At 53.0% G+C, this 24,832-nt stretch overlaps 9 protein-coding genes across 9 annotated transcripts; 3 read left to right on the plus strand and 6 right to left on the minus strand.

Annotated features, from left to right (window-relative positions):
* Positions 1 to 685: 685 nt before the first annotated feature.
* Positions 686 to 1,852, minus strand: BROUX77_006116 (uncharacterized protein; the record flags this gene model as incomplete). Its single annotated transcript, XM_073751066.1, has 1 exon — positions 686 to 1,852. One exon carries the CDS (start codon positions 1,850 to 1,852, stop codon positions 686 to 688), a length of 1,167 nt encoding a protein of 388 aa, XP_073603986.1.
* A 909-nt stretch (positions 1,853 to 2,761) lies between these two features.
* BROUX77_006117 (uncharacterized protein) lies at positions 2,762 to 4,573 on the plus strand (the record flags this gene model as incomplete). The annotated part of the gene is made up of 1 exon (XM_073751067.1): positions 2,762 to 4,573. One exon carries the CDS (start codon positions 2,762 to 2,764, stop codon positions 4,571 to 4,573), a length of 1,812 nt encoding a protein of 603 aa, XP_073603987.1.
* Positions 4,574 to 5,337: 764 nt separating this feature from the next.
* BROUX77_006118 (uncharacterized protein) lies at positions 5,338 to 11,365 on the minus strand (the record flags this gene model as incomplete). Its single annotated transcript, XM_073751068.1, has 3 exons — positions 5,338 to 5,956; positions 6,571 to 9,950; positions 10,244 to 11,365. The coding sequence occupies 3 exons, from the start codon at positions 11,363 to 11,365 to the stop codon at positions 5,338 to 5,340; spliced, it is 5,121 nt and encodes a 1,706-aa protein (XP_073603988.1).
* Positions 11,366 to 11,885: 520 nt separating this feature from the next.
* On the minus strand, positions 11,886 to 14,597 carry BROUX77_006119 (uncharacterized protein; the record flags this gene model as incomplete). The annotated part of the gene is made up of 1 exon (XM_073751069.1): positions 11,886 to 14,597. The coding sequence occupies one exon, from the start codon at positions 14,595 to 14,597 to the stop codon at positions 11,886 to 11,888; it is 2,712 nt and encodes a 903-aa protein (XP_073603989.1).
* Positions 14,598 to 14,647: 50 nt separating this feature from the next.
* Positions 14,648 to 15,949, minus strand: BROUX77_006120 (uncharacterized protein; the record flags this gene model as incomplete). Its single annotated transcript, XM_073751070.1, has 1 exon — positions 14,648 to 15,949. The coding sequence occupies one exon, from the start codon at positions 15,947 to 15,949 to the stop codon at positions 14,648 to 14,650; it is 1,302 nt and encodes a 433-aa protein (XP_073603990.1).
* A 395-nt stretch (positions 15,950 to 16,344) lies between these two features.
* On the minus strand, positions 16,345 to 17,178 carry BROUX77_006121 (uncharacterized protein; the record flags this gene model as incomplete). The annotated part of the gene is made up of 1 exon (XM_073751071.1): positions 16,345 to 17,178. One exon carries the CDS (start codon positions 17,176 to 17,178, stop codon positions 16,345 to 16,347), a length of 834 nt encoding a protein of 277 aa, XP_073603991.1.
* A 594-nt stretch (positions 17,179 to 17,772) lies between these two features.
* Positions 17,773 to 18,816, plus strand: BROUX77_006122 (uncharacterized protein; the record flags this gene model as incomplete). Its single annotated transcript, XM_073751072.1, has 1 exon — positions 17,773 to 18,816. One exon carries the CDS (start codon positions 17,773 to 17,775, stop codon positions 18,814 to 18,816), a length of 1,044 nt encoding a protein of 347 aa, XP_073603992.1.
* Positions 18,817 to 19,313: 497 nt separating this feature from the next.
* On the plus strand, positions 19,314 to 22,508 carry BROUX77_006123 (uncharacterized protein; the record flags this gene model as incomplete). Its single annotated transcript, XM_073751073.1, has 1 exon — positions 19,314 to 22,508. The coding sequence occupies one exon, from the start codon at positions 19,314 to 19,316 to the stop codon at positions 22,506 to 22,508; it is 3,195 nt and encodes a 1,064-aa protein (XP_073603993.1).
* A 300-nt stretch (positions 22,509 to 22,808) lies between these two features.
* On the minus strand, positions 22,809 to 24,224 carry BROUX77_006124 (uncharacterized protein; the record flags this gene model as incomplete). Its single annotated transcript, XM_073751074.1, has 1 exon — positions 22,809 to 24,224. The coding sequence occupies one exon, from the start codon at positions 24,222 to 24,224 to the stop codon at positions 22,809 to 22,811; it is 1,416 nt and encodes a 471-aa protein (XP_073603994.1).
* Positions 24,225 to 24,832: the final 608 nt, after the last annotated feature.

Below are 24,832 nucleotides of genomic sequence, written 5' to 3' on the forward strand. Positions count from 1 at the left end.
CAAGACACAGCTGACGATTGTGCAATAAAAGAAGGAAGGGGTGAAGTGGCTGAAGCAGGAGCAGATCCCTCAATCTGACTGCCAGCGGTAGAAGCAATATTTTTGTCGTTTTTTGTATAAGAAAAATCAAACGAAGCGCCAGAATCAGTAGAAGCAGTCGAAACAGAAGAAGAAGAAGAAGAAGAATCAGAAGCTGCCACAGCATTGCCATCGGCGGTAGAAGTAACCGATATCTTGAGCGTATTGGAAGGCCAAGAAATTTCCGGGTTATGGGCGTCGAGCCAGCATTTCCCCAGGATGATGTGGTAGCCCCCAAGCTTCGTGATTTGAAAAACCAAAGTTTCTGAATAATTAGGAAAAGAGAGGGACAAAGGAACTTGGTGGGTCACTTTACCCGCAGCAGTTTCACTACCATCAACAACATGGAGCGACTCGGCTCTGGCCTTGAGAACAGTAGGAATCTGATGCCTTGCTATAAATTCAGAATCCACAAAACAAGTTGTTGATCCCGAATCCACCATAGCGTAGGCCTCAATGGAATTATTCACTGTCACAGGAATAACCAGAGGGGGAGAGTTACCATAATCGATAGCATTATCAAGAGAACAAGTGCTGATTCTCAAGAGACCCTCATCAGCAGCGTCAGGGCTAGCCAGGACCAGAGGGGAATGGGTCGGTAGCCCTTCTAGTTTTTTGACGCATCAGGCGCAGGGGCCGTCGAGGGAGCCCGGGTAGAAGTGGAGGGAGAAGGGACAGTAGCTGCGCGAAGAGCAAGGTTGTTTTTGGGGCAAGCCTTTAGCATGTGGTCCTTTGCGCCACACTTCCAACAAACACCCTTTGCCATTTTGCCGTCAGCAGTCTTACGGAAGGGTAGACCGTTGGCATCGGGACCTGCAGAGGTACCCTTAGCTGGCTTGGTGTTGGGGACAGCTTTTTGGGCGCCAGCATTTCTCGAACGAGAATCTTGCTGAAAGGGGACCACACCAGGAGGCGGTTGGATTTTCCCGTTGTTTCCCCGGGTTCGGTTGTTGATCGTATTGTCCAGCGTGTTGCAGAAATTAGCGAACTGATCAAGCGTTCCCTTAGGGGCAGGATAGGTGTTCCAAGCCAGAGCGTCCTGTATGTGGGGCTTGAGGCCTCGCTGAAATAGTGCAATGGTGAAATCAGCGTCGGCCCAACCGAGTTTCTTCAACAGCGTTGTAAAAGCAGAGTGATAGGCAGTACAAGTACCTGTCTGCTTTAAGTCGAAGATCTGCTGGGTCGCAGTCATGCGCCAGTCAGGGTCATCGAAAGCCTCAGCTAACGATTTCATAAAATCGTCGTACGTTTCAAAGTTCATGTGTCCAGTGGCCGGGTCCATCCGAGGCATGGCCCAATCCAGAGCGCCATCTCTAAGGTAGGAGAAGGCAGTCATCAGCTTGCGCTGCTCCGTGCGGTGGTGCTTGGGTGCAGCAGCAAATTTGACCGCAAGTTGCCTCTGGAACGCCTGGAAGCCTTGCTGATTGCCATCATAGGGCACGACATCAAGATGCTTGTCGGCCTCTTTCAACGGATCGGCATCCTCTTCCCGTTTGACTCGGGGAAGAGACTCAAGGGAGTTGAAGCGGGCTTCAGCGCCAGCCTGGAACGCAGCCCAGTAAACCTGAGCCGCATCAGGAACAGAGCCAACGGGGATGGGCGGGGCACCATCGTCGGTGCGCAGACCAGACATGTAAGCCGCCACAATAGCCATTTTGATCTCAGCACTGAACTCCCTAGGAAGGGCACCGAGATGCCAGTTCTCAGGAGTTCGGTCAGGAATCGACAGGAGGAACGTATTGAGATGCTCGATCATTTCGCGAGTGAGGGCCATTGCGAGTTGAAACGTAATAGAGAGGGAAAAATAAATGAGGAGAGAAAAAAGTGCCAAAGAGAGCCAAAGTTGTAATAGCGTCGGGTCTTCAAATGAAGCTTAACAAAATATTACGGATAGGGCCCGAAGAAAGGATTAGGGTTCCGGGTACAGCCAACGACTCGGGACAATGATAGGTTCCTGAGGTGGACAGTCGGGCCTGTGGAGGAAGACGTCAGTTAGACAGAGTGCTAAGACGTATGGTCGGTTGAGATGAAGAGGCAACACACAACTTAGATGGCTATTCTGAGAATAGAGCGGCACAAAGAGGAAGGAGGAGGAACAATCACACACTTCAAAGAAGAAGAAAGGTTGAACTGCAAAGAAAGCAAGAACAGAATGGTATAAAGAAGAAGAAGAAGGTAAGCAAGTGCATGTGATTGTTAAGCTTGGAGAACAAGAGTAAACCTGATCAACTCAGGGCAGGAGACGACGATATTTATGTTGTCGGCGCTCCTGACAAAACTCTGTCTTCCCAAGCTAGAAACAATCAACATCTAACTACGAACAAAAAATAAGTCTCGTGTAAACAAGACGTAACAGGTTCGTAACAATCGAACCAGATAACAACCCCCACCTAAGCACGCAATGGCAATTGCAACAAGAAAACTCCGCAGCAGCAGAACAACGTCTATCAGAGCACCCGTGCTCAGCACATCCCACGACAACCTCATATCCGTTGATCAACTCACGATCTACACAGACCAACCTGTGCCATAAGCGCATCTTCATAGGTCGCCGACCTTCGGCGTTGTGGAAAAGAAGAGTGGGGTAGGTCTCATGCATAACCCTTAGCATGAGCAGTGTCAGGATAGCTATTCATGACACAAGGGGCTTCTACTACACCCCGTGGCCTATTTCTCTCAAAAAATGAATCCTGCCCAGTGTAACTACGGCGTAGGTGACAAGGAGTTGTTAGCCATTGTGGAGTCTCTAAAGTCGTGGCGATTCATGGTTGAAAGTCTGGAAAAACCTGTTCTGGTATTGACGGACCATCGGAATTTAGCCGTTCTTAAGCAAATTCCGGCCATGAACAGACGGCAAGCGAGGTGGGCTATGGAACTGAGCGAGTACCGTTATGTCATCACTTATAGGCCTGGCTCCTTGAATTCTAGAGCTGATGCCCTGACCAGACGCTACGAAGACCTCGTTTCTTCTTCTTCTGAGGAGGATAAAGAGCTGTGTGCTCCTATTATTCCCCCTGAAAATTTTATTGGTACCATGTCTTTGGTAGACGAGGTAAAAATCGCGCTATCCACGGACAAGTGGGCTCTTGATGTTATTTCTGCTCTTCGAGGCCAGTCGACCAAACCTCCAGATGTGGACCTCAGTGTCTGCAGGCTTGACAATGACGGTCTTTTGTTTGTCAACGACCTTCTATATTTGCCGAACGAGGATCTACGAGTTCGTGCATTGAAGAATTGTCATGATATTATGCCTAGCGGACACCCTGGACAAAAGAACACTTTTGAACTTCTTGTTCGGGAATACTGGTGGCCCGGGATGCGTCGTGATGTCATCCGGTACATCCGAAATTGTGAGGTCTGCCAACGGATCAAGTCCGCGCGACATAGTCCCTACGGTCTACTGAAACCTCTGACCATTCCGCAAGCTCGGTGGACATCTGTGTCCCTTGATTTTATCACCGGCTTGCCGGTCTCCAATTCTTTTGACATGATTCTCGTTGTCGTCGATAGGCTTAGCAAAATGGCTCACTTTATACCTTGCGATTCCTCGCTGGATGCTGCAGGTTTTGCTAAGCTCTATTTGTCAGCAGTGTATAGGCTCCACGGTCTGCCATTGGACATTGTGTCCGACAGGGGTAGTCTGTTTACGTCGGCTTTTTCCAAGGCTTTAGCCAAACTGTTGGGCATAAAGCAAAATCTGAGTACTGCGTTCCACCCTCAGACCGATGGTCAGACTGAGCGTGTGAACTCTATTTTGGAGCAATACCTGCGGGGTTACACCAACTATAGACAGGACAATTGGGCTGATCTTTTGCCCTTGGCGGAGTTCTCTTACAATGACTCCGAGTCCAGTTCTACTATGCTGACGCCCTTCTTTGCGAACCACGGGTTTCACCCCAGAAGTGGGCGTGAGTCGCTCCCAGTCTCTGTGGAAAAAGGCCCGTTGCGGAACTTTGTTAAAGAGCTTGACAACATTTGTCAGTTTTTAAAGACTGAAATTACGTGGAGCCGTGAGCGGATGACCGAGTACGCGAATCGACACAAATCTTCCGCCCCTCTCCTTCGAGAAGGGGACTTAGTGTGGCTTTTGAGTAGAAATATTCGAACTACTCGTCCTTCAAAGAAGTTGGACTTCAAGAAGCTTGGCCCATTTAAGATTCTACGGAAGGTGTCTTCGCATGCCTACGAGTTGGCACTCCCTGCCACTATGAAGGTTCATCCCGTCTTCCACGTTTGTCTGCTGGAACCATGTGCGTCGGATCCTCTTCCTGGCCAGAAAAACCCTCCTCCTCCTCCCGTCATAGTAGATGGCGAGGAAGAATTTGTGGTCAAGGAAATTATAGGCGTGTCTTCGCGTGGCCCTCTGCAATATCAAGTAGTTTGGGAGGGCTATGAACATGATGGACCCTCCTGGGAACCTCTGGACCATTTAGCCAATGCACCTGAGAAGGTTGCAGAATTCTACAAGAGGATGCCTAACGCCAGACGATCTTAGTACTGCTGTGGAAATCAGTCATAAAAAGGGGGGCTACTGTCATGAATAGCTATCCTGACACTGCTCATGCTAAGGGTTATGCATGAGACCTACCCCACTCTTCTTTTCCACAACGCCGAAGGTCGGCGACCTATGAAGATGCGCTTATGGCACAGGTTGGTCTGTGTAGATCGTGAGTTGATCAACGGATATGAGGTTGTCGTGGGATGTGCTGAGCACGGGTGCTCTGATAGACGTTGTTCTGCTGCTGCGGAGTTTTCTTGTTGCAATTGCCATTGCGTGCTTAGGTGGGGGTTGTTATCTGGTTCGATTGTTACGAACCTGTTACGTCTTGTTTACACGAGACTTATTTTTTGTTCGTAGTTAGATGTTGATTGTTTCTAGCTTGGGAAGACAGAGTTTTGTCAGGAGCGCCGACAACATAAATATCGTCGTCTCCTGCCCTGAGTTGATCAGGTTTACTCTTGTTCTCCAAGCTTAACAATCACATGCACTTGCTTACCTTCTTCTTCTTCTTTATACCATTCTGTTCTTGCTTTCTTTGCAGTTCAACCTTTCTTCTTCTTTGAAGTGTGTGATTGTTCCTCCTCCTTCCTCTTTGTGCCGCTCTATTCTCAGAATAGCCATCTAAGTTGTGTGTTGCCTCTTCATCTCAACCGACCATACGTCTTAGCACTCTGTCTAACTGACGTCTTCCTCCACAGGCCCGACTGTCCACCTCAGGAACCTATCATTGTCCCGAGTCGTTGGCTGTACCCGGAACCCTAATCCTTTCTTCGGGCCCTATCCGTAATAATACCGGTGGGCGTGTCTAGTTTGACAGCGTGCGTACCGACGACTTGGATAACGCGGTAGGGCAAGGCAAGCCAGTCGAGTGTCTTCGAGGGGCGGATGGTGCGCACGTTGCGCAGACGCAGGTAGACTCGGTCGCCGACTTTGAAAGCTTCCGCTGCCTGGCGTCCCCGGTTGGCATGTCGTTCCTGTGTTTCAAGGGCGAATGCCATGGAGGCCTGGGCGAACGCGGTTGCGTCGCGGTGCTTGGCGAGCCAGTTGTGGCCGGCAGTGGCGGGGGAAACGGTGGAGCCTGGTTCGTGGTCGGTAGTCATGTCAAGGGGGTCAATGTTGTAACCATGGGTGAAGAAAAAAGGGGAAAGGCCAGTGGCAGTAGCAGTGCGATTGTTCAGGGCGACCTGGGCTTGGGGGAGAAGTGCAGCCCAGTCGTCTTGCAGGAAAACAGTGAAGGCACGGAGGTAGGTCTCGATCTCCTGGTTGGAGCGCTCTTGGGCGCCGTCGGTCTCGGGATGGAACGCAGTGGAGAGGCGGCGGGTGATGGAGAGCTGGCGACAGACTTCTGTCCAGAATAAACCGGTGAACTGGGGACCTCTGTAAGGGGCCAAGTCGTAAAAGGACGTAGAAGGGCAGAAACAGATATATTGCGATGGAGAGAAGAAGAAAGAACTAACTAAAACTAGGAGAGAGCAGCAGCTCTTTATACTGCCTGGGTAGAACAACTGAGGCCTACCTGATTGACCCAAACGTGGTGAGTCATCGGGCGTTCGGATCAAGGCCGGTTGGGCCACTTGTATTCGGACCGTCAGTAGTCGGGCCTTTGCGGACTCGGACCACCGACACTCGAACCACCGTTGCTCAAGCCACACCGGCTTCAACTCGGGCAATCAGGCAAAGCCTTGACCCGGGTCTCCCAGACCCTAACATCAGCCTCCTTCTCTTTCTTCCCATCCTCCCATGGCCGTGTAACACAAAAAAAGAAAACAACAGGAAGGTGGACACCAACTGAAAACAACAAAGGGAATAGCAAACAACAAGCAACTAATCATCGGTAAACGACAACAGAACGAACAAGGAGTGGAACAGACAGTGGAGAAACAAAAAAAATGTCAAAGGAAAGGGAAATAGACCCTGTGCAACAACCGTGGAACTCGCAGCTCCTTCAATCAAACTTCGGACTCAAGCAGTCCTCTCGCCACGGCACTCACACCTCAACGTCGGCAGTCTCCTGCGCTCGCAAGAATTCTTCTAAAGCAGCCGTTTCTTCCAGCGCCTCTGTAGGTTCCCAAGTGGGATCTCGCCAACCAACCCATTTCACCAAGTACTGGGCTGGTTCGTCTCTCGTGGCTGGCCGGTGTTCCAGGATCTTCTCGACTTCGTATTCCTCAAAGCCATCGATCTCGACTGGTCCGGGGCTCGATACGTGCGGGTCTTGTGAGGGCCAAGGGTCGTTCGGGTGGTATTTCAATCTGTCGGCATGAAACACGTCGTGTCCTCTGGCACCCTTCAGGTCAAGACGGTAGCTGTGGGAGCCTACAGCCTCTAAGACCTGGAGCTTCTGGTATCTTGGCCGGAGTCGCTTGCCTGGGCCTTCTTGCTGCACAGTATGGGAGCTTTTTGCCAACCAAACCCAGTCGCCGGGCTGGAAACGTCGATGTGGTTGTCTGTGTCTGTTCGACTGTTCCTCCATAGCAGACTTGGCGGCGCTGAGAGAGGCTTTGGCCCAATCCGTGTGGTCTGCCAAGCTCTTCAGGATTCTTGTTGCTTGAGCTATGGGACTCGTGTTGGCTGCAACGGGGGCTGCTAGGGGGGCAATGGCGTCGGGCTGCAGCTCAACCAAGTCAGGACTATAGCCGTGGGACAACGTGAACGGGGACGTCTCTGTTGAAGCCGCTGGGGCTGCGTTCAGGGCAAACTCCACAATTGGCAGGCAGTCTAGCCAGTCTGAGCGGTCGTGTAGGAGTTTGGCCATCTTTGTCTTCACCTCAGCATTTGTCCTCTCAGTGGCCCCGTTGGTCTGTGGGTGGTAAGCGGTGGACAGACGACGATCGATCTTCAGGGTGGTACAGAGTCGTTTCCAGAACATGTTGGCAAATTGGCGGTCAGAAGCAATGCTGTTAGGAAGACCATGGCGAGGGTAGTAGACTTCCAAGAAACGGCTGGCAAGATACTCGATATCCAGGCTGCGGCAGGCTATAAGGATGACACCCTTGGACAGATGGTCCACCACCGTCATGACGTGCTTGTAGACTTTTCCTTCCTTCTTGCACGGCGGGAGAGGGCCAATCAGATCTATGCCAATGTCACGCCAGATGCGGTCAGGTACCGGAAGGGGCTTCAGGAGACCTTGCTTGAGCTGGCGCATGACGTTCGTGCTACCGCAGATTTCGCAGTTGCGGCAGAACCGTTTGACATCCGCTGTGTAGTGCGGCCAGAAGTAAGTCTTGGAAACTTCCTGACACATGATTCTTTGGCCGGGGTGGACTAGTGTCACGGAATCGTGAATCTCTTGTAGCAAGGCTGTCCTCAGAGGTTCCCACTGGGGTACCCACAATCTTGATCTGTATCGCAGTCGACCTTCGGAGTCCAATGAGCATTCGGACAGTGACACTCGCCAATTAGTCTTCAAGCTGTCTGGCCATTTGGGCGCCTGAGAGGCAACCACTGCGCATGCTGCCGCATAGTCAGAGTCGGCTGACAATGCTTGTTCCCACAGTGTACTGAGGGCTTCCTTACGGAACGGGGATGGCAGTGTAACGCGAGCAGATCTGACTTTCAGGGCACCGTCGGGCAAACACTGGAGGAGCTGTTGGTTGCGAGCTTGTAGGCGGGGATCATCGGGACCTGAAGGCATGTGAAGACGGGAGAGAGCATCGGGCAGTGGGGACAGTTTCCCGGGACGGTGTTCCAGTGTTAGGTCAAACTCGCTTAGCAGGTTAGCCCAACGAGCTTGCCTCTCTGTTAACTGTTGCGCAGAGGTAAAATGCAACAAGTTCTTGTGGTCTGTTAACACTCGGATGGGTCCCTGGGCGCCACGTAACTCTCCTCTCCACTCTTTCAGGGCTCGGACAATTGCCAACATTTCTTTGTCATGGATCTCATAGTTGGACTCGGCAGGAGACAGCTTCTGGCTGATGTAGGCACATGGAAACAGGCCATCTGGATGCTGCTGCAATAGGACAGCTCCAGTGCTGTAGCCTGAAGAGTCAGCTTCGACAGTTGTTGGCAGAGAGTGGTCGAAGAGGCGCAAGACGGGCGAAGCACAGAAGAGATCTTTGAGTGACGAGAAGGCAGCTTGGCATTCTGGAGACCAGACGAAGGGAACTAGGTGACCAGTCAGTGAAGTGAGAGGGACGGCTACTTCGGCAAAGTTCTTGATGAACGGGCGGTAAAAATTGGCAAATCCTAGGAAGCCACGGAGCTCTTTCTTGGAACTGGGTACGGGCCAGTCTTTCACTGCTTGCACCTTGGCAGGATCCATTGTTGCTTTTCCAGGCTTGATGATGTAGCCCAGGTACTTGACTTCTTGTACACCGAACTCGCACTTGTCGATGTCAACCGTCAGTCCGGCCTTCACGAGCTTGGCTAGGACGTGGTTAACTTGTTCCTTGTGCTCGTCGAGGGAGCCATCGGTGTACACTAGGATGTCATCAACGTAAGCAGAACAAAACAGGTCGAGGTACTCTTGCAATACGGAATTCAGGAAGCGTTGGAATTGGGCAGGAGCATTGGACAAACCAAACGGCATCACGTTCCATTCAAAGGAGCCCAGGCGCGTACGGAAAGCGGTCTTCCATTCGTGGCCTGGCTCGATACGGATATTATGGAACGCTGCAACGACGTCAAGCTTAGTGAACCACTTTGAACGGCTGATTTGGCGTAGTGTTTCCTTGAAGTTGGGTAACGGGTATCTATCCTTCTTCATCAGCTTGTTCAACAGACGGTAGTCCACGCAGAATCTAAGTCCACCGCCAGGTTTCTTGACGAACAGGATGGGGGCAGCAGCAGTGGAACTACTCATTCGAATGAACTTCTTGTTCAGTAGGTTCAGTAACGTTTGGCGCAGTACTATCAACTCATCGTGGGAAAGGCTGTACAGTGGTCCCCAGGGAGCTTCCGAGTCAGGGACAGTTAGATGAATCTCGTGGTTCATCCCGGGACGCAGCGGCGGGAGGCGGCGCGTGTAGAGTGCTTCTGGGTCAAAAGCAACAACATTCTGTGGGTCTATCCAACTGGGAACCTTTTCCTTCCAGTCATCTGTAACAGGCTCGTTCTCTCGGGCCAACTTTTCCAATGCTTTGTTGATATCCTGTATGCTCGCAGCAAAGACCTTCAAGTCCTGGTGCAAGATCTTGCTGACACGTGCAGCTTTCAATTCCGTAGGGGTGTCCAAGTTCCGAATGGTCGAAACAGAGCGAGGGACGGAGAAGTGGGGGAGCACCAAACGGTGCCGGTTGCAGTCTATTAGGGCGTTGTGGTGGCTCAGCCACGGGTATCCAATAAGAAGTTCGTCATCATAAATGTCGGGTACGACAAGGGCAAGGACTTCTTCCCGGAGGCCGCCGAGATCCAGCTCGAAGCGGGCAGCCTGAGTGGCCACAGAAGAAGGTTGGTCATTAAAAGGTTTTAGGGAAAGGGAAGTTTGCAGCGCAGAACAAGGTAGTTTCAATCGTTTCACGAGGGCCTGGGATATGATCAAGGAGACTGTATTTCCGGTATCGACTAAAGCTACTGAGTTGTGAGAGCCGTTGATTACAACGTCAACAGATAAGGAGCCTCTCACAAGCAAAGGGGACGTTCCCTTCTTGTTCTTACCCCTCCGGGGGCGACTGTCACCGGAGGGTCTCAGTTTTCCGACTGAGCAGTGGGCAACTGTACGACACCGAAATCGGCATCCAGGTCATCGTCTAGCTGCGGCGGCGTGGGCACGTGTACACCGCGGACACGGGCAGGAGGCGCGTTCCGGTTGGGAGGCACATCGTAGGGGCATTCCCGTACAAAGTGACCTGAGGCGCCACAGCGGATGCAGAGGCCAGCGCGACGACGTCTCTCTCGTTCCTCTTCACTCGCCCAGCGGGCAGTGCGGCGGGCAGCAGGCGTACGGGTAGGCTGGGGGGCAACGCGACGGGTTCGTTCCCAGTCCATGGCGTCGGGATGGCGGTGGGCAGCGGGGGCGGACGGGTAATAACCGGAGCGGCGGCCAGAAGTCGACTCGGCATCGAGCTTACGCTGCCGCAGTTCCTCGGCAGCTAACACGACCCGGTCTAAGTACTCCGAGAAGACCCGGGGAGGGAACGAGTTCGCCACGTATTCCCGAATGGGCGTGTCGAGGCTGTCCTTCAGCCACCTAATCTTCTGTGAGTCCGCCGCGTCCAGAGCTTTGGCGCGGGTCAGCAGGTCCTCAAACTCCGGCAGATGGACCTCGATCCTTCTGCCTCTCTGCTTTAACCGCGAGAGCTGGTCTTGTGCCTTATCTACGGCAACTTTGTCCTCAAACGCTCCCTGCAGCTCTTGAAGGAACCGGTCGCAGGAAACGGGGCCGTCGTCTGTTAGTCGGGTCTTGATTGACCGCATGCGGCTGCGGGCCAAACCCTCGGCCTGGGCATAGATCGAGACGATGAAGTCTCGGTCGGCCACATGGCCACGCTCGCAGTGCCATATTTCCAGGACCTGGTCGAACCAGGCGTCAAATTCCTCGGGCTCGGTGGAACTCAGCGAGGGAATCTTGTAGCGCAGTTTTGCGCGACCATTCTCGTTACCAGTCGCTGAGGCGGCGGCGGCAGCAGCAGCGGTGGCGGTAGCAAGCGCTGCTTGGGAGGCTTGGGTTTGGGCGGCTGCCTGCTGGGCGGCTTCGCTCTGGTTCTCCAGCATAGCCAGCATCTTGGCAAACTTGCTCTCCAGCTTGGCGAACCGTTGAGCATATTTGTCCTCAGTGCTGTCGACACTGGGGACAGGGGAGCTTGCGTAAGCGGCCCGCATGTCGTCGGTGGTGCGGCCACTCATGTTGAGAGTTTGTGTAACAGTAAAAAATAATGTGTGATGAAGATTGATAACGGGTTTGGGGAAAATAAACGATAAGACTGTTGAGAACTGTAGGGGCAATGCAATCTGTAAAAGCTGTATCTGTACCTGTGGCTGTAAAGAACTGTAGAACTGTAGAACTGTAGGGCTGTAGCGAAAAAGAAGATCGCAATATGATGTAAGGGGCCAAGTCGTAAAAGGACGTAGAAGGGCAGAAACAGATATATTGCGATGGAGAGAAGAAGAAAGAACTAACTAAAACTAGGAGAGAGCAGCAGCTCTTTATACTGCCTGGGTAGAACAACTGAGGCCTACCTGATTGACCCAAACGTGGTGAGTCATCGGGCGTTCGGATCAAGGCCGGTTGGGCCACTTGTATTCGGACCGTCAGTAGTCGGGCCTTTGCGGACTCGGACCACCGACACTCGAACCACCGTTGCTCAAGCCACACCGGCTTCAACTCGGGCAATCAGGCAAAGCCTTGACCCGGGTCTCCCAGACCCTAACAACCTCGGTCGGACGTGATGGCGCGGGGTAGACCATGGTGGGCAAAGACGTGTGTGATGAAGGCTCTGGCTACGTCAGAGGCAGTATACGATTTCAGCGGTATCAAGATTTTACTCTTTGACAGCCGGTCTGTAATACCTAAGATAGTAGTGCAGCCTTCGGACTCAGGGAGACCGACGATGAAATCCATGGCGAGTTCTTGCCAGGCACGGTCCGGGACGGGCAGGGGCTTCAGGAGGCCACGCTTCTGGTCGCGCCAAATCTTGCTTTTACCGCAAGTGTCGCAATTACCAACGAAGCGGCGGACATCGTCAGAGAGGCCAGGCCAAGCGTAGGAGCGGCTGACTAGATCACGGGTTGCTGATCCTCCAGGGTGACCGGTGAGCGTGGAGTCGTGGACTTGCTGGATGATACGAGTGCGGAGGGGCTCGTAGTACGGGATCCACAGGCGGTCACGCCAGAGGAGACGGGTGGCGGAGTCGAGAGTACACTCGCTGATCTGCCAAGGAAGGCCCCACTCGTTGGGGAACGAGCGGGCTTGTTCTTGGACAGCTTGTCGCGCTTGCCAATAACGTTCGTTATGGGTAAGTGCCGAGTGCCAGAGGGTCTGGAGTTCCGGGTCAGCAAAAGGGGCATCTAGGGCAGCGTGGTCGAGGGTCAGGGTTCCTTCAGGGTCTTTGTCAGGCTCTTTAGCCCAAACGGCGGCGGCAATGACGAAGTCGGGCCCGTCAGGGCGCAGAACTTGGTGGACACGGGACTGGAGGCGTTCATCGGAGAGGTCTTGGGGCAGGTCTTGGTCGCGGCGGGAAAGGGCATCGGAGGTCACTTGAGTAACGCCGGGTCGATGAATTAACCGAAAGTCGAACTCGGACAATTCATGGGCCCAGCGGCGTTGGCGTTCTGACAGGGTTCTTTGCTTCTGGAAGTACAAAAGGTTCTGGTGGTCGGTGTGTACTTCGAACGGGATGCCAGCGAGGTAGGAGCGCCAAGCGCGGAGGCAGGAGTGGATGGCCAACATTTCCTTATCGTGGATAGGATAGTTGACTTCCGCTGGGCTGAGCTTTCGCGAGAAGTAAGCAACAGGACGCCAAAGAGAATCAGCACCTTGCTGTCTGAGGGAACCTCCCAGGGCCCAGCCGGAAGCATCGGCTTCAACGATGGTGGGGAGGTCAGGGTCGAAGGTGGCAAGGAGCGGGGCAGAGACAAGGGCCTTCTTCAAAGCTTCAAACGAACGGAGTTGTTCGTCTTCCCACTTGAAGGGTTGGTCCTTCTTGGTCAGCAGAGTCAGGGGAGCAGCGACGGTGGAGTATTCGGGGACAAAACAGCGGTAGAAGTTGGCAAACCCAAGAAAACTACGGACTCCGCGGACAGACGTGGGAGCCTCCCATTCCTGGATAGCTTTGACTTTGTCTGGGTCTGCACGGATGCCGGAGCCGGGTTCAACAATGAAGCCGAGGTACTTGATGGACGGGGATTCGAATTCACTTTTATCCCAGTCAAGCTGTAAGCCAGCATCTCCGAGAGCGCGGATGATCTGACAGACAAGGTTACGGTGTTCTTTGCGGGAGTCAGGGCTGTAGATCACTACATCGTCGAGGTAAGCAGAGCAGGAGATACCGAGCCAGCGGGAGAGCACATGATTGATAAAACGTTGGAAAGCAGCAGGAGCACCAGTGAGGCCGAAAGGGGTGACTAGCCATTCATACGCTCCGAGATGGGTGCGGAAGGCCGTGTAGGCTTCACTACCTTCTTTCAGGCGGAGACGGTGGAACGCGGAGATTACATCGACCTTGGAGACGTACTTGGCGGCAGCGATGTCACGGAGGGTGTCGTTGATCAGTGGTAACGGGTAACCATCCTTCTCTGTGACGCTGTTCAGGGCACGGTAGTCTACGCAAAAACGAAGACCACCACCAGGTTTCTTCACGAAGATGACAGGAGCACCTCCCTCAGCACTACTGGCTCGGATAAAGCCAGCGTCGAGCAAGTCGTAGAGAGTTTTCCGGAGCAGCAGCAGTTCTTCTCGGCTCATTGAGTACAGAGGGCACGAGGGCGGGGACAAGCCTGGTTTAAGGCGGATCTCTGTATCAATGCCAGGGCGGTTCGGGGGGAGCTCGGAAGCTTTCTTCCTGTCGAAAGCGTCGATGACAGGAAGGAGCCACTCGGGACAGTTGGCGCGGGGGTCGGTGTAAATTTTGGCCTTGAGGGCCTTCTCAATGTCGTGAAGAGTGGCGGAGAAGATGCGGACATTGTGAGAACGGCGGGCTCTGAGGTGAAAGGCGCGGACGGCGTGGGCAGTAACAGGGAGGACATCGGGATTGGCAGTACAGTTGGTAAGACGAAGGGGAGTGGGCAAGCGGATGAAGACTTCGTTCTGGGCAGGGCGGAGGGAAGCGTCGTGCTTGGCAATCCAGCCTTGACCCAGGATGAGGTCCTCAGTCTGACCAGGGACGATGTAAGCGTAGAGTTTCTCGTCCAATCCTCCGAGACCAAGGTCAAAAACGGCGACTTGATCGATGACGGGTGGGTTTTGGTCATTAACTACTTGAGCAATTGGACGAGGGCAGATGGGCAGGATAGTAGCGTGGGCGCGGGTGGCGGTGCGCGGAGAGACGGTGGCAAGACACAGGCAACCGGAGTCGACGAAGGCAGAGGTAGAACAAGTTTTATTGAGAACAACATCTATATAGGTACCTCTAGCCCCCATTTCCTCCCGAGCGATCTTCTCTCCTTGGGGCTCTAGACGGCGACGTTCGCCTAGAGCTCTCCATTTCCCGACATGTCGCGGGACGCGGGCGTGGGCACAGGCAGGGGCAGAGCTGGGGTCGGCGCAGCAAGCTGGGGAAGGTTGGTGGAGCGGACAGGGACGGTAGTAGTGGGGACAAAGTTCAGTGGACAGTTCTGGCGCAGATGGCCAGTCTGGCGGCAGCGGAAGCAGGCGCGGTTGCGGCGGAGGCGCTCGCGCTCCTCGTCGGTCAGGGGCTGAAGGGCCGTGGCAGTGACAGTGGGAGTCCAATCCATAGCATCGGGGTGACGAGCAGCAGCCGACGGGGGAACGGAGGAAACAAAAGGGCCAGCAGGAGCAGGGGAAACAGGGTGGGCAGCGTACGGAGAGTAGGTCGTGTTATCAGTGAAAGCGGAGTAGTGGCCGCGGCGGGGACGAGGTAGGAATTGCTCAGCCTTGGAAGCGACGTTTTGCATGCAGTTGGTAAATTCAGGGTACGTCGCGGGGACGTTGACATAGACCATCGCTTGTCGGAGGGCAGGCGCCATGGCGGTTTGCAACTTCGAAATGCGGTTGCGGTCGCCAATGATGTTGGCGTCCTGGAGGACTTTTTCGAAGCGGGGCAGGAACAAGGCGAAGGGTTCAGAGGGTCCCTGGCGCATGTTGTCCAGGTGGAAGAGAGCACGGTCAGCAGCAAAGGGGTCGATGAATATGGAGTCCAAGTACTCCAGGAACTGGTGGGGCCCGGTGTCGTTCAGCAAGCCCTGCTCGAAGTACGCCACGACGAGGTTCTGGGCTTCTACCGTCATACGCGCAAAAAGGTACGCGTATTGCTTGCGGTGGTCACCGATTGACTCGCTGTCCAGTGCAAGCTTGGAGCGGGCACTCAGGGCCCAGACGCGGTAGGCAGAGCGTTGGCCGGAAAACAAGGCGATATCCGGGAGGGCACGCTTCCTCGGTTCGAGGTTTCTTTCCGTAGTTGCAACGGGCACGGGAGCAGCGGGGACAGCAGTGGGGACAGGGGACGCAGGGACGACGGCGGGAGCGGAAGTAGCGGTGGCAGCACGGGCAAAAGCTTGGAGATCGGCGATGGCCTGATCTCGTTTTTGTTGGCCACTGTTGAACTCGTCGCGCAATTGTTGTTGCGCGTGGTCGTGCTTCTCGTTGAGCTGCTGGATGGCTTGCAGCAGATCTTGAAGCGACGGGGCCGCCGGGGCTGGAACAGGGACAGTAGGATCGGACATGGCTGTCGGAGGAGGCTCAGAGTCGAAGAAGACGGTGTTGTTGGAAGTGGTGTCAGAGTCGGGGTCGGTGGTAGGTGCACAGTAGGGCATGTGACGGTGGAACAAAAGAGGAACAGAGAGAAACGATATACAGGTGGCGGGTGGTAACGAGGAAAAGGTACGAAGACAGGGTAAAAGAAACGAGGACAGTGTAAACAAGGGTAGATCTGTTTCTATTGTAAGGCTTTACGGTCTAAAGGAGAACGCTTTTAGAACAGCAGAAATAAATTAAGAAACAGATAAAGAGAAAAGACTAATGTACAAGAAAACGGGCGGAAACAACACTATCTATATACGCGCGGTAGAGGTATGACGCGTACCCTTGACAACGACGGTGTGCACACGGGTTTGGCAGGCGGTGAGTAACGGCGGTGTGCAAGGCGGTGTGGACGGCGGTGTAAACGGCGGTGAGGGCGGAGCCTGAGCCTACCTCGATCCATAGATCGTTACAGTTGAAACGTGGCGGGTGCTCCGGATAGTCCAAAGGGCGTAACTAGCCACTCGTATAGGCCGAACCTGGTCCGGAAAGCGGTTTTCCATTCGTCGCCTTCTGTGATTCGTATCTTGTGAAACGCGGCGCGGACATCGACCTTGGTAAAATAGCGTGCCTTGGCTAGCGCTCTCAGAGTTTCACTGATTAGCGGCAGCGGGTAACGATCTTTCTCGGTTATGTCGTTCAGTGCTCGATAGTCCACGCAGAATCGCAGACCGCCTCCGGGTTTCCGAACAAACAGGACAGGGGCGCCTCCGGGGGAGCTGCTAGCGCGAATCCATCCCTTGTCTAAGTGGTCTGCGAGCGTCTTGCGCAGAACCAATAATTCATCTCTCGACATGTTGTACAGGGGGCCCCATGGGACCTCTTTGTCTCGTCCTTGTTCGTCTTTCTTCATCTTTATAGCGTGGTCGATGCCTGGTCGGTTGGGCGGTAAATCTCCTTCGCCATCGTCTAGGAAAATCGGTGCTAAATGCTTGAGTTCCTGCGGGAGTCTCTCGGAAATCTGTTCTCTTGTGAGGCGGGCTTTCACTTCGAGGGCCTTGTTGATGTCTTGAATGGAGGCCGAAAACACTTGTAGCTTCTGTTTGCTCTTCCTTCCTCGTCGAATCTCTGCGGCAAAAACTGCTGCCATCACCATGCTTGCTTTGGGGGCGCCAGCGTGCGCTTCACGCCAGCCTTTCTCTCGGACAATAAGTCGGTCTCCTTGATCCTTGAAGGTAATCATTCGCTCTTTCGCGGAGTACACGACGTCGTTCTTCTCCATCCAGGGCTTTCCCAGGATCATGTCGTAGGCTAAATTCGGTATCACGTAACCGTAGACTCTCTCTTTGCGACCGTCGATATCAATGTCGCACACTGCAATTTCTGAAATCCATCTCTTCTTCGTGTCGTTTTTGTTGGGGTTGCACCCTTAAGGACCGACGGAAGCCCGACACCAACACTAACGGCGTATCCTCGAAGGACTAGTCCGGCGCTGGTACGGCAAAACTAATGCCAGACCAGAACCAAGACTAACGGCACTTCCTAGAGGAACTAGTTGTCGTCGCCGCCGATCGTCGGTTGCCTCCCTTTCCAACAGGATAAATAGTCGCATTGTTTCTACACCATTTAGAGAGTTTAGTTTTGTTCTTCAATTCGAGATCTTTGTCCCTCTGTGTCCCTTTCTGTGAAGATCCAGCTTAGCGTAATCACACCTTAACATCATCTCGAATTCTCAAACCCCCCTTTCCCTTTTCCTTTTTTTTTTTTTTTTTATTTTTCCTTAAGTCACTCTTATCTTTCCTTTTTTTTTACTTTACCGCCGACCCGACGAGGGATCGAGATATATTTTTACTTTTCTTTTACTTTGCCATTTGAATATCCACAGCGGCCAAACCCTATGGCCCCAAACTATTTTGCACCCTCTGACGACGATTCTTCCTTCCACCACAGCTTCCGAGAAGACAGCATACTACCAGAAGTCCCCGGTGAGCCAGAGGTTTTCCACGAAGCAACAATGGCTCACAATAACGAAATGCAGGGACTCCCCAACTCCGCCCCCGCGACCCCAGTGGTTGTGCGAAACACCTCCTCCGACCTCCGCCCGGTCCGTTATGACCATACGCGGCCTGATCTCTACCCAACGTACCGGTCATACGTGGAGATGAAGTACCGCTACGACCACAGTCACTTCAACGGCGCAGGAGGGTTCATTCTGCACTGTTACGGTCTGTTAGCCGACAATGCCTTGCTCCAGGCACAGACCTACATTGCCCGCATGAGCCGCGATCCATCGTTGGAGAACGTGGATAAGTTCCTGGAATTCTTGGACAGCTGCTTCGAGGACACCTCAGCTTCCCGTCGTGCACTCTTGGAGCTGCACACCCTCAAATGCCGAGGTGCCTCTGCTCCGGAACATTTGGCTCGGGTCAGTCGGTTGATGCAGATCGCTGGCTGCTATAGACTGAGCCACGAAGAGCGCATAATGAATCTGAGGCGCACCCTCCCCGGGCAAGTGATGTCTGCCCTGGCTGGTTTCCCAGACCCCCCAACCTACGAACAATACGCACAACAGGTGCTTAATGCCTGGCAAAAACTCGACGAGTGTCGGCATGCCCACCCTCCGAGGAACCCTGCCCGGACGTCCCAGTTCCGCAATGTCCCGGCACAACACTCCCCTGATGCCATGGACTGGGCGCCCACCCATAACAGTGCCCCCCGTCGTGCCAAGTGGGTCTCCAAGGAAGAACTCCAGTCACGAAGAGCCAGAGGACTGTGCCTCCGTTGTGGCGCTGGTGGCCACATGTCCCCTAACTGCCCATTCGAGCGTGCCCGCCCCCCGGTACAACAGAGTGTTCGCGCAGCCACGAACCTCCCTCCTCCTGTACTCGAAGAAGAGGGCGAAGAATATTACGAGACCGCCGAGGAGGACTCGGGAAACTGATCGCCTCTGCCCCAAGTCGTGGTCAGAGGCCCAAGCAGGTTTTCAAAGACGACAAGGCTGCTGTGAAGGAATGGGAAGAGTTGAATAGATCTATTACCAACACATCAATTCAATTAGATGCAGTGATCAACAACACTTGTCCCGTGATTGCATTGATTGACACCGGTAGCGCTTCCCCCTCTATGATCAGCAGTGACCTTGTAAAGAAATGGAAACTTGATACGCTTTTCAGTTCGCGTCCCAGAACGCTGGTACCATTTAATTCAAAGAGTACCGTCACGGTTGACCGACTAGCCGTGTTTAAAATTGACATATCGGGCCACATAGAAAAACATGTGGCGTGGGTAGTACCAAAATTAGCCGAAGACATCCTGATCGGATACCCATGGCTCAAGAAACAAGGGGCAAGGATAGACTGTGAAGCCGACACAGTTAGATTTAAATCCGGCATTGTCGCTCGAGGAAAGGCGACGACAAACCATACCTTCCGCTCTACCATGGTACGAATAAACAGAGCGAGCACCTTCTTCCGCGCCGCCAAGAGAGATAAGCTGCGGGTTTTTGCAGCTTCAATCGAAGATATCAATAAAGCCTTGGCCCGTTTGGAGAAAGATAGAGTACCAGCCAACCCCAGAGAGTGGAAAAAGAAGATCCCAGCTTGGATCGAGCACGACAAGGTCAAGGTGTTTGATCCAGACGCACAATTTGCTAAAAAGATGCCTCCCCGCCGGCCTGGCCAGGATCATAGGATCGAGTTGACCGTGCCCGACGAAGAAGCTCCATGGGGCCCCCTTTATAGCATGACCAGAGAAGAACTCGTGGTTCTTCGCCAGACGCTTCTTTCATTGCTGGAAAAAGGCTACATTCGCCACAGCCAGTCCACTGCTGCTGCTCCCATCCTATTCGTGAAAAAGCCTGGTGGCGGCCTCCGCTTCTGTGTAGATTATCGTGCACTAAACGCGACTATGAAAAAGAATCGGTACCCACTCCCAAACATCAGCGAGACCCTAGCTAATGCTTCCAAAGCTAAGTGGTTTACGAAACTCGACGTTGTTTCCGCGTTTCATAACATCAGAATCGCCGAGGGAGATGAGTGGAAGACCGCTTTTCGAACGCGACAAGGCCTTTTTGAGTGGAACGTCATGCCTTTTGGTCTGGCCAACGCGCCTGCAGAGTTCCAAAGTTTTGTGAACAGTCTGCTACGCCCATACTTGGATGTGTGGTGCTCTGCCTACGTCGATGACATCTTGATTTATACCGACGGCACGTTAGAGGACCACTACGAGAAGGTCAACTTGGCTTTAGCAAAGGTTCTGGAGGGCCAACTGACAATCGACATTGATAAATGTGAGTTCGCGGTATCGAAAGTGAAGTACCTGGGATACATCCTTGAGCCCGGCAAGATTTCAACCGACCCAACCAAAGTCTCTGCAGTGTCGGACTGGCCAACGCCCAAGAAGGTCAGGGACGTTCGAGCCTTCCTCGGTCTATGCAATTTCTACCGCACCTTTGTCAGAAATTTCACTACTCTAGCGACTCCCTTGCTACAGTTGACAAAGAAAGACCAGGCCTTCCAGTGGGGCGAAAAGGAAGAAGAGTCCTTCCAGGCTCTAAAAGAAGCATTCACCTCGACCCCTGTCCTCTGCACGCACAATCCAGATCTGCCAACTGTTGTTGAGACAGACGCGTCTGGCTACTGTCTCGGTGCAGCGCTTCTACAGACGCAGCCCGATAGATCAACTAGGCCTTGTGCTTATTTCAGCCGCAAAATGACTGCCGCCGAATGCAACTACCCGATCCACGACAAAGAGCTGTTGGCTGTTGTCTGTGCCCTGAAGGAATGGCGTGGCGAACTCAAGGGCCTGAAGGAGACGTTTACCATCGTCTCAGATCATAAAAACTTGCTGCATTTTACCAAGTTGCAGCACTTGTCCGAACGCCAAGCTAGATGGTACCTGACCTTGAGCGAATACAACTGCACCATCGTCCACCGTCCTGGTAAACTCTCCCCTCTCCCAGATGCTCTCTCTCGCCGCGACACCCCAGACAACACGAATGACGCGCGCTACAACGACCGACTAGCCACTATCTTGCACCACGACGGTAACGGCCTGAAAGTTTTCTCGACACAAACCACCAACACGCCAGAAGCCCCTTCTACCCCCGAACTTCCGCCTGCCTTACGGGAACTCTGGTCTGATGCCTGTGCTGCCGATGATGAATACGCCATTATCCATAAAGCGTTGACAGATGGACTGTCACAGTGGCCCGAAACAATCAGACACAAGTTGAGAGTCAACATTTCCGACTGCTCTTTGGACGCCAAATCCGCTATTCGATTTCGGAATAAACTATGGGTACCTACTAACGAGCCATTGAGAACCGCCATCCTACAGAACATTCATGACTCGCCCATGATGCTGCACCCCGGAAAGAACGTCATGCAAGTCGAGCTGTCTAGAGAGTTTTTCTGGCCCCGCTACGTCGAAGATATCCGCCGTTTCTGCCGCAACTGTCAAATTTGTGGTAGTTCTAACATTCGTCGCGACAACAAGGACACCACCCTCAAAGCCTTGCCAATTCCCGACCAGCCTTGGGCCGAGATTGCCATCGACTTTATCGGACCTTTGGAACCAGCACAGAAAGGCGGCATCACCTACACCCACGTCCTAACTGTTATAGACCGTCTATCCAAGGGCGTCATCCTTATTCCCGCCGACGCCCTCGACATGGAATCTGTTGCAGATATGTTCTTCCACCACTTTTACCGACACCACGGCATGCCAAAATCTATTTTGTCTGACCGCGAATTTGTCAACGCAGCTTGGCGACACCTCTGCAAACGCCTAGAGATCGAAAGGCTAACCACAACAGCTTACCATCCGGCTACCAATGGAGCTGCAGAGAGGATGAACGCTGAGATCAAAGTCAAACTTGCCAAACTCAGCGCTGAAGGCCCCGCCTGGCTCAATCTACTGCCCATGGTCGAGTTCAGCATCAATGCCACCCCATCTTCTGCCACTAATGTTTCACCTTTCTTCTTGTCTCACGGCTACCACCCACGAGTCTTCGCCGCACCACCATTGCCTGTCGAACCCGACAATAACGGTCCACTCGGACAGGCTGAGAGGGTCATCCAACGCCTGAGAGACGCCCAGAAATGGGCCCACGCCAACCTTTCTCTGTCACGAGCGGAGATGGAGCAACGCGAGAATGAACACCGACGTCCTGCACCAGATTTTCCTACAGGCTCATACGTTTGGCTCACCCTACGCCCTGAACAACAAGGCTCAGGCCTCGGCAGGAAACTTAGAGCAAAATACCAATACTGCAAAGTGTTGGAACAAGTTACCCCTCACACTTATCGTCTTGAAGTACCGGGTACAACTGCTCACGACGTCTACCATGCCGATCGCCTTCGCTCAGCTGCCAACGACGCTTTCCCTTCCCAAAAGACTCACGACGATCGACCAGCACCTATGGAAGTCATCAATGGTGAAGAATACTGGGAGGTCGAAAAGATCCTAGGCGAACGCACTTCTAACGGTGTCAAGCAAGTCAAAGTCAAATGGAAAGGCTACGTCAGACCTGGCTGGGAACCAGTCGACCTTCTGGTCGATACCGACGCCTACAAACTATGGCTCAGCCAAAAAGGAACCAAAACGACGCGCAAAAGGAGGAAGAGAGGCTGATGTTGGGGTTGCACCCTTAAGGACCGACGGAAGCCCGACACCAACACTAACGGCGTATCCTCGAAGGACTAGTCCGGCGCTGGTACGGCAAAACTAATGCCAGACCAGAACCAAGACTAACGGCACTTCCTAGAGGAACTAGTTGTCGTCGCCGCCGATCGTCGGTTGCCTCCCTTTCCAACAGGATAAATAGTCGCATTGTTTCTACACCATTTAGAGAGTTTAGTTTTGTTCTTCAATTCGAGATCTTTGTCCCTCTGTGTCCCTTTCTGTGAAGATCCAGCTTAGCGTAATCACACCTTAACAGTTTTCTGCAAGTAGTAGCTCTCTTCTCTTCACGGGGATACGCTGGAGACCCCGTCGCTTGACTAAACCTTCGTCAAATGCTGATGTTACCAAGCATCCAGTGTCGAGCAGTGCGTCACAATAAAAGAAGTTGTTGACGAAAGTCTCGATCAAAAACGGTGTGGAATGCATGTGGTTGACTGCATCAGCATGGACGATGTTGGTGCCGGTTTTCTTCTTGCGTCTTCTCTTCTTTAAACTCAGGGGCCGAAATTCGTCTGGGTCTACTCTTGTGTCCGCATCGTGTGGAACACTCTCGATAATCTCGTCCATCGGCTCTGAAACTTCTGGAATCATTGCATGGTTCATTCTCGCTGGTCGACGACTCGGGGCAAACTTCGGGCAGTCAAGAGACCGGTGGCCCGTGGCAAGGCAACGGAAACAGGCGTTGCCAGACTTTGCTTTCTCTTTTTCATCTGCAGATCTCCAAGGTGCACGGGGTTTGACGGGACGGGTGCGTTGGCATTCATTGCTCGGGAGCGGCGTGTGGAAGGCGTTGACACTCATTGTCACGTGTTCTTCATCATTGTCGGGGTGCGGTTGCTGGTCCACGACGCTCGGGGTTACAACTTTGGCGGACATTGTTTCTGCTTTCGTCTGGCTGTACCACGTCAAAGTCTTCGACGGGTCCTTGGAACTATATCCTGGTAGCGCTTCCACTCGTCCCGCTACTCTCTTTACTTTCTCAACCCATCTTGGGTAGTCGTCGTTGGGGAGGTTTTTGACTGTGAGGTATACCTGAAGTGTCGAGTTTATGGCGGAGTTCAGGTGTAAAATCTTAACGCGGTCGGGCCAGTCCAAACCTCCACATAAGCCAACTTGGTGCTCGAAATCTTGTAGGAAAGACACAAAACTCTGGTGACTTCCCATCTGTATAGCGCAGAGCTTCTGGCCTGCCTTCTGGATCGCGTCCTTGTCTTCAAACTGGTCGTTGATGTGCTGAAGAAAACTCTTCCAATCCCAATTGTGTATGGCGCCATCGGTGAACCATTGTTCTACTCTCGCTTGTTGCTCAGCGTGAATACTCATGAAAATGCTGAGACAAATTGCTTGGGAAGACCCGATGACGTGAGCTGCGATTTGCGCGCGGACCTTCAACTGTTTAAAATATCTGGGGAAGGACAAAAGCTTTCCATCCCACTCTGGCCACGGTGCGTTGTAGCGGTGGTTAATCATCGGTTGTGAAGGTGGTAGGGCAAGTGCAGGCGCGGGAGGAGCCGGGGCTTGTAGTTTCGCGTGGTTCTGTAGTATCATCTGGACTATTGCGAGTTGCTGAGGCGTAAATACTTCTAATCCTGGGGTATTGGTGGGCTGCTCCTGTTGGGAGTCGCGGGGTAGCCCGGACAGAACATCTTCTGTTTTGTCGTTCATCGTTAAAGTATGCTATCTCACGGCCTGAATGCGAGTCTTAGCTTCTTTCGTCACGTGCGGAACGTGGTATTCTTCGCTTAAGAACCTTGACACTTATGCAAGGTCGGCGGACTTCGTGTGGTGGGGGGACGGGAAGCTTCCTCACAGGCTTCTAAGAGAACAAGGGGTCATGAAGCTTCCTAACAAGCTTCTAAGACAACAAGGGGTAGTGAAGCTTCCTCACAAGCTTCTAAGATAAAAAAAATGTGATGTTAAAGATAATATGTGACGGGTTGTCTAAGTACGGAGAAAACTCATAGTTAGGTCCAATGCTGTTTATTATCTTTAACATAGGGAAGAAAAGAAAGAAAAGGAAGAAGAAAATCCAAACTAAAGATGGGGGAACTGGCTCTGCTTTATAGGCGTTCGACAATCCAGTTGTGTGCGCCCCACCAGGGCAACCAGCCCTATGACCCTTGCACAATAAAAGTGGGTCCATACCCCCTGAACATAAAAGTGGGTCCCGACCCATGTGACACAAAAAGTGGGTCGCACCCTGGTCGACTAAAAGTGGGTCCATAAACCCTAACCCGAAAGTGGACCCAACTTCAAATCACACAAAAAGTGGG

Source organism: Berkeleyomyces rouxiae, assembly GCF_048999995.1.
Source record: "Berkeleyomyces rouxiae strain 22BRR77 chromosome Unknown BrBRR77_ptg000007l, whole genome shotgun sequence".
Taxonomy (NCBI): Eukaryota; Fungi; Ascomycota; class Sordariomycetes; order Microascales; family Ceratocystidaceae; genus Berkeleyomyces; species Berkeleyomyces rouxiae.